Here is an 8,040-nt window from a genome sequence, read left to right as displayed (position 1 = left end):
TGAGGGAGAGAAAAAAATGAGAGAGAGAGAGAGAGAGAGAGAGAGAGAGATAAATGGTTTGAAATGAAAAATGAGAGCGATAAATGTTTTGAAATGAAATGAGTGAGAGAGAGAAAGAGAGAGAGAGATAAATGCTTTGAATTGAAATGAGAGAGAGAGAGAGAGAGAGAGAGAGAGAGAGAGAGAGAGAAATGGTTTGAAATGAAAAATGTAGTGATGATACCTATGAGACCAAAACGAAACCCCCTATCCTAACGATACCTATGAGACCAAAACGAAACTATAAATATCTAAATACATAAATAATTGGAATAAATGCATATAAATATCTAAATCTATAAATATATAAATACATAAATAATTGGAATAAATGCATATAATTTAGAGAAAATATAAATAAATATAAGTGGAACATATATATAAATAAAAATTAATATGTATACACCTATATATATGAATAGTCAATGTGTGTGTATATATATATATATATATATGTAAATGTAATGTATATACGTAAGTAAATATGTGCACAAGTAATGTGTATATGTATATTTGTATAGATAATATGAATATAGATGTATATACATAGGTAATGTATATTTGTATAGATAATATGAATATAGATGTATAGATGTATATACGTAGGTAATGTATATTTGTATAGATGTAAAATACATAGGTAATGTATAATTATACATATATGTAAAAGTAGATATATGATTATATGTATTTATGTATAAATGTGTGTGTGTGTGTGTATATATATATATATATATATATATATATATATATAATCTATATAAATAAACAAATATATGTAAATACAATTATATGTGTACACATAAATACATAGAGATTGTAAATTTATATGTATATAATATATAGATAGATGTAATGGAATATAAATTTCGGCGTACATTAATAGGTGTTGTGACGATGGAGGGAGATCCGTCTCATCAGCCGGACCAGCACGAGCATGAGGAGCTGCAGCCACCACAGCCCCCATAGCAGCAGCCGCAGCAGCAGTCCTCGCACATGGTCCCACTCTAAAGACGATACACATGTTGTCTGTAGAGTTGGCACGTGGCACCGATCAACTCCGCTTTGCCTCGCATGATCCCAAGGCTGCAGACAGTATCGCAGAGACTACTATGGATTGCGCAGATGTTTGGACAGTTGCATGATCCCCATGCATTCCAGCAGTGGATGGCCACCCACCATGCAAGTCATGTGGGCATTTCATGGCGGGAGGTTGAGAGTATGCAACACATTCGTTAGATCACATTACAGTAGTTTCGACCACGACCTCGACATGCGATTGCACGTCCTCCTCTTGTAGTTGAGGATTGTCTTCACCCTGGCATATGAGACTGCTTTATGTGATGTACTATGGAGCGATGCCGCACCGTTGTCAGATCCCTTTATATTTCGCAATGCAATTGGTGGCAGAGTTTTTATTTCATCACACGGTTGACTACCATGACCGTGGTCTCGGTGGTGGCCATGGTTACGGCAGGCTCGCAAAGCAGTAGAGAGCACCCGTCACTGTAGAGTTTGTTGCACGCCCAACACGTCGTCGTCTGGTGGAGGCGATGGTGCTACGGAGCACAATTCAGGGTCTCAGAGTGCAGATCGGTCAGGAGGTGCGCTCGGTGGGCGAGACACTCACCCACTTGATCGAGCGGTCTTCCAGGCCCACACCTCATCACTCGGTACGCGTGAACTAAAGTCGTTTAAGCCACCTGCCCATGACTACGATGTCTTGATCTGACACTTCGTGTTTTTATTGTTTGCTTTGTAGGACCATGGCGCTGCCGTTGTGTTGCAGGTCCCTCAGACCCTTCTCCTCAGACTGGCGTTGTTTTGGTGAGGACGGCAAGTGGTTTAGGGAACGGATTTTTTCTTGCTTGTTTCGTGCCCTTGCCTAATAGTTCTTTTGTTAACTCACAGACTTCACTCGTTTATGCGAAGGACACCACGCCTGTAGCTCCTATGGACCCATTGCCAGCTCCCGCCTCCGCGCCACCACATGTACGCCCTTACCCTCCACACTCTTTTTTGCGTCTCGCGCAACCTTCTAACTTCTTTTTTGTCTCTTTGCAGGTTGACGATAGAGAGGAGTTACTTGGCCAGATTCGGGCACTCACCGTAGATGGCACCGCTCGAGAGCTCAGAGTGGCAGAGTTGGAGCAGAGGGTGGCATCCCTCAAGTCAGACGTACACAGGGCACGCACCGACATTGATGCTACACGTTTGGAGCAGGGGATAGCTTATTTTAGAGCTGAGCACTTTGCCCGACGTGCACGCCACTTGAGCCGAGCCCCCAGCACTCACCGTGTGCAGCCTAGCATTCCGCTATATCCATATGCGCCAGCCTCGGGCCTCAGTAGCCTCCCTCTCCCACTAGAGACTCGCAGTGCGCTTGGCGACTATCCAGAGTGCATCATATGCCTGAAGGTCTTCAACGACGGGGGTTGGTACACACTTGCATGTGGTCATCGACTGCATCTTTATTGTTTAGTGCGTAGTAGGGCGACGCTTGCATCCTGTACACTGTGCAATCGAGAGATCCCCATACATTTGTATCGCCAGTGGGGGCTAGATGACTTGCATCCAGGCCCACGGATCACAATGGATCTTGTCACTCGACGTCCCTTGGGTCAAAGTATAGAGATGGACAGAGCTACAGCGATACGTGTTCTCTTAGACGCGGGTTATGACCAGGCCCAGGCGGAGGAGGCATCACTCGGAATGACAAATGTCATTTTTACGGATACAGCAGAGCAACGGGTTCAGATAGAGTATGAGTGGGAGGTGCTGATCGACGACGCCTTACAGAGACTGCTATGGAGGGCATCGGCTGCTATCACCTATCCTACTGATGTGGATTTTCTTGATGCAGCACTTATTAGAGACATGGAGGCCGCCGAGACTGCCACGCGCGAGCGGTTTGCTACTCGAGCCTATGCGGATCAGTGCTTGTGGGAGATGGGCAGAGATGCTCAACGATCTTTGGTGGAGCAGGAGCTTGTAGTTGCCAGAGTGCGATTGCTACGGAATCGCGAGAGAGCACAGGTGAGAGAGCGAGCTTAGGAGACGAGAGAGCTAGCTCAGGTGGTTGGTGAGTCATCAACTGCTGCAGAGGCACGTGCTCAGGAGGACACTGCAGAGCCGAGTCAGCGCACCATAGCTGAGCGGGTGGTGGAGGCGCCTCGCACCAGGACGCAGCGTGCGTCCTATCTTGAGATTGCAGACTCAGATGAGAAGTAGTTGTATATTGGTCATAGTGTATTGAGTAGATTGCAGACTCAGATTGGACATGTATTGGACGCCTTTTGAATTGTACCATCTCTTTTAGACTGTGTATTGGACACCTTTTGGATTGCACCATCTCTTTTGTATATGTATTGGACACCTTTTGGATTGTACCATCTCTTTTGGATTGTGTATCTCATGTTGTACCATCTCTTTTGGTTTATATACACGACATGATTCCGAGATTCTTATTGTGCACATTATTTTGTTTGCTCTATATTAAAACCTTGCCAAATGTTTTCGTTTATGGTTTATGGTTAAGTTTTATGGGGGATGGTTTATGGTTTAAGGTGTATGGTTAAGGCTTAAGATTGGTGGTTTATGGTGTATGATTTATGGTTGGTGGTGTATGGTTTTTGGTGTGTGGTTTAAATTTTGGTCTATGGTTGGTGGTTTATGGTGGTGGTGTATGGTTTTCATATATGGTTTATGGTTTATGGTTGGTGGTGTATGGTTTATGCTGTGTGGTTTATGGTGGTGGCTTATGGTTTATGGTTGGTGGCGTATGGTTTATGGTGTGTGGTTTATGGTGGTAGTTTAACATTTATGGTTTAAGATTGGTGGTTTATGGTGTATGGTTTATGGTTGGTGGTGTATGGTTTTCATTTATGATTTATGGTTTATGGTGGTGGTGTATGGTTTATGGTTGGTGGTGTATGGTTTATGGTGGTGGTGTATGGTTTATGGTGTGTGGTTTATGGTTTCTGGTATATGGTTTATGGTGGTGGTTTAAGGTTGGTGGTTTATGGTTTCTGGTATATGGTTTATGGTGGTGGTATATGATTTTCTTTTATGGTTTATGGTTTATGGTGTATGGTTTATGCTTTGGGGTTTAAGTTGAATGGTTTAGGGTTTATGGTTTATGGTTTATGGTTTATGGTATAAGGTTTAGGGTTTATGGTTTATGTTGTAGGATTTAGGGTTTAAGGTTTAAGGTTTAGGTTTTAGGGTTTAGGACTAAGGACTTACGGTTTAGGTTATAGAGTTTAGGGTTTAGGGTTTTGGGACTTAAGTTTTAGGGTTTAGGTTTTAAAGTTTAGGGTTTAGGGTATAGGGCTTACGGTTTAGGTTATAGGGTTTAGTGTTTACACGCGTGCAAGATTTTGGTGGCCAAATGACGTCGTTTCGGAGCAGCGCCAATGAAATTTCTCGGAATTTCTCTCGCATGACCATAAGACGTCAAGTGAGGGAAATTCCGGTAACTTGGATTGGCGTCGCTCTAAGACGAGGTCGTTTGGCCACCAAAATTTACACACGTGGGGGGCATGCACTATTCCTCACGCATGCAAATTTTGGTGGATAGATGACATCGTTTCGGAGCAGCGATAACGAAAGTTGCCCGAATTTCTCTCGCATGACCATAGGACGTCAAGTGAGCGAAATTTCGGCAACATGAGTTGGCACCGCTCCGGAACGATGCAGTTTGGCCACCAAAATTTGCATGCGTGGGGGGCATGTACTATCCCCCACGCGGGAAAATTTTGGTGGACAGATGACGTCGTTTTGGAGCGGCGCCAACGAAACTTCTCAAAATTTCTCTCGCATGACCATAGGACGTCAAGTGAGGAGAATTCCCGCAACTTGGGTCCTCCACACGTGTAAATTTTGGTGGCCAAACGGCATCGTTTCGGAGTAGCGCCAACGAAACTTCCCGGAATTTCTCTCGCATGACCATAAGACGTTAAGTGAGGGAAATTCCGGCAACTTGGGTTACGCTGATCCGAGACGACGTCGTTTGGCCACCAAAATTTGCACACATGGGAAGCATGCACTATTCCCCATGTGTGCAAATTTTGGTGAACAAATGACGTCGTCTCGGAGCGGCGATAACGAAACTTCTCGGAATTTCTCTCGCATGATTATAAGACACCAAGTGAGCAAAATTCCGGCAATTTGGGTTGGCGCCGCTCTGAGACGACGTTGTTTGGCCACCAAAATTTGTACGCATGGGGAGCATGCACTATCCCCCAGGCGTGCAAATTTTGGTGGACAAATCACGTCGTCTTGGAGCGACGATAACGAAACTTCCCGGAATTTCCTCGCATGACCATAAGACGTCAAGTGAGTGAAATTCCGGCAACTTGGGTTGGCGCCGCTCCGAGACGACGTCATTTGGCCACCAAAATTTGCACGCATGGGGTGCATCCATTATCCCCGACATGTGCAAATTTTAGTGGACAGATGACGTCGTTTCGGAGCGGTGCCAACGAAACGTCCCGGATTTTCTCTCGCATGACCATAAGACGTCAAGTGAACGAAATTCCGGCGATTTGTTGGCGCCGCTCCGAGATGACGTCGTTTGGCCACCAAAATTTACACGCGTGGGAGGCATGCATTATCCCCCACACATGCAAATTCCATGGGGGGCATACACTATCCCCCACGCGTGCAAATTTTGGTGGCCAAAAGGCATCGTTTCGGAACGATAACAAGACATGTATTTAAAAAGCGATAACAAGACATATATGCTAGACAAAAATAACATTTCATTTCAATCATAAAAAGCGATACCAAGACATCTATGCAAAAATAAATGACATAAAGTAACCAAAACGAAGTACACAATCCGATGCCCATGAATGACACAATAATCCAAAAAGAGTACAAATGAATATACATCATGATCCCTATGATTCCTCCTCATCACTGACATCCCCTGGAGCATGAGGAACATTGTCTGGACAATCAATGATCCCTGCCCTCATGCGCACTATCTCCATGATGCTCTCGTACTCGTCAGGATGCAATGGCCACCGCTGAGAAGCCCCCTTCTTCTTGCTAGAGACCCTGTCAAAGCGAACCTTAACGGCAAGAACCAAGTGAGAATAATGGATGGCAACCTTGGACCACTCATACTACACAAACTGGATGTGGCATCCCCTGCCACGTAACTGTTGAAAATAGTGACCTGAAACCACCATACTGTGTGCCTCATACTGAAGCCCAAAATCATCAGTACATGCCTAGTCAAGCACAGTCTTCGGCCTAGTGCAATGTAATAATCTCTCAGCATTGCCCTCCTAAGCAATGACTGCAAAATCATCTCCCTCCGCCAAGTAGTCAGTCAATGCATCTGCATCTGACGTGAACCGCACATCCGCATCATCCAATGGTGCACCAATGAGACCAACATCACGTATAGGTGCCAAAACATGAGTCGCCCAACTGTCAGCCCACTGTGTCATTTGACAATCTGACCAATCACTCTCAACACAACTCTCACAAAAGCAAGAGAGTCGACGTGTGTAATTGGTAGTGTCTCCCTGTTGGGTTCTCCGTATGCTATGAAGTTGCAAGGTGCCTAGAACTATAGCAAAATCATGAGCAGTACGATCAACCTCATCTGTGTGTATGCACCAAAAAAGTCTCCTAACTGGTCGAGTAGGGTGAATCTCCACACCCATGTGCTGCTGACACCAATCTACGACCTGCTTGGCATCCCTGAGATGCTCACTATCACGTCGAAGCTGGTATCAAAGTAGAGAACGCTTGACGCAAGCACCAGTGCCATCATGCTCCCCCTTCCCATAACCTGTCTCAAAAAAGCTCCAAATGCAAGGTACACCAGTCTGACAATGCCATCTCCACAACCAATAGAATTGGCGCGCACTCTTGAATTGCGCACCACATCCATCAGACCAAATGAGACGCCCTGCACATGTGGCACCTCGACTCTATAAGAATGTGTCATGTAATCCAAAGCAATGCTGCACAAACTAGGCACTATGCGAGCGATCATCACTGATGTAGAAGTGACACTCTCATATGATCTCACGTGTTGAATCTATGCTCACGAAGCCGTCCACCGACTGCTCAGCATGGCGATAGGAAATGTGTACCAAAATCGCAACCTGCAAAAACAACAAGCACAATAACTTAAAGTCTATTTATCAGTAGGTGCTTCTACAAACATAGGTCAATCCAAAAAAGAAAAAATAAACCTGCTCTGAAAAGTAATACTCAGACTGGATCTCCTGCTGGTGCAAACGTGTAGTTCTCTGCAAAGTCAACCACAGAGACTACAGTGTCTTGCGGCGGGAAAGACGCGATACAAGCACGGAACTGATGGTCCTACCACTTTGCGCAGTGTGCGTGCTGAATATATGGATAGATAGCAGATCTGAAACTGTGGAGAAAGATTGGTCGAGGAGCACTATGTGGAGTGAGCTGTAATCTCCGAGAGCTTGCCCCATGTTTCCCAAGATGCATATGATACTCATACTGCTGCCATGACACAACCTGGCTATTGTCTGTGTCCTCCTGCAATATGGCCAGACGAGCCAAATCTCCACATGTAGCACATGTCCCATCCACACATGACATCTGATGATATGACACGCCCGCCACACGCTCACAGAAAATGGAGTGGATGAAATTACGTGGGCCTATAGGCACCTCTCCGACGCGGCCAGACATCATATGAAAAACATCATAGAAGTACTGAAACTGTACATGGTATCTGCAGCAGCACGTATCGCGCTCTCATAGAAAGCGCTCAAACCATGGTCGACAATACTCAAATGTGCACTGTCCTATGGAGATCTCTGGGTGGGCTCTCTGGAAGGAATGGAACAACTCTGTCTGTGTCATCTCAAGAAAGCATGCACCATGCTCAATGTACTGCTTTCTACCCACTCTCCATCGCACTGTCTTCTTGTAGTCTGGCAATGCACGACAGTTATCCCCCCAGAACTGAGCTACAAACTCTCTCATCTGACCATCCAA

General features: G+C 45.2%; 1 protein-coding gene across 2 annotated transcripts; it reads left to right on the top strand.

The window, feature by feature from the left end:
- Positions 1 to 1,069: 1,069 nt before the first annotated feature.
- On the top strand, positions 1,070 to 3,492 carry LOC147444721 (uncharacterized). Of its 2 annotated transcripts, XM_086527929.1 has the most exons (6): positions 1,070 to 1,258; positions 1,617 to 1,712; positions 1,802 to 1,866; positions 1,951 to 2,031; positions 2,104 to 2,210; positions 2,997 to 3,492. In XM_086527929.1, the coding sequence occupies exons 1-6, from the start codon at positions 1,114 to 1,116 to the stop codon at positions 3,091 to 3,093; spliced, it is 591 nt and encodes a 196-aa protein (XP_086384055.1). In that variant the 5' UTR covers positions 1,070 to 1,113; the 3' UTR covers positions 3,094 to 3,492. The 2 variants fall into 2 exon arrangements, with proteins under 2 accessions (XP_086384055.1, XP_086384054.1); XM_086527928.1 differs by lacking the exons at positions 1,070 to 1,258; positions 1,617 to 1,712; positions 1,802 to 1,866 and having other exon boundaries at positions 1,902 to 2,031; positions 2,104 to 3,492.
- Positions 3,493 to 8,040: the final 4,548 nt, after the last annotated feature.

The sequence above is a fragment of the Adiantum capillus-veneris genome, chromosome 13, assembly GCF_014529385.1.
Source record: "Adiantum capillus-veneris isolate H3 chromosome 13, ASM1452938v2, whole genome shotgun sequence".
NCBI lineage: Eukaryota > Viridiplantae > Streptophyta > Polypodiopsida > Polypodiales > Pteridaceae > Adiantum > Adiantum capillus-veneris.
This window is presented reverse-complemented; position numbering and strand designations above follow the sequence as displayed.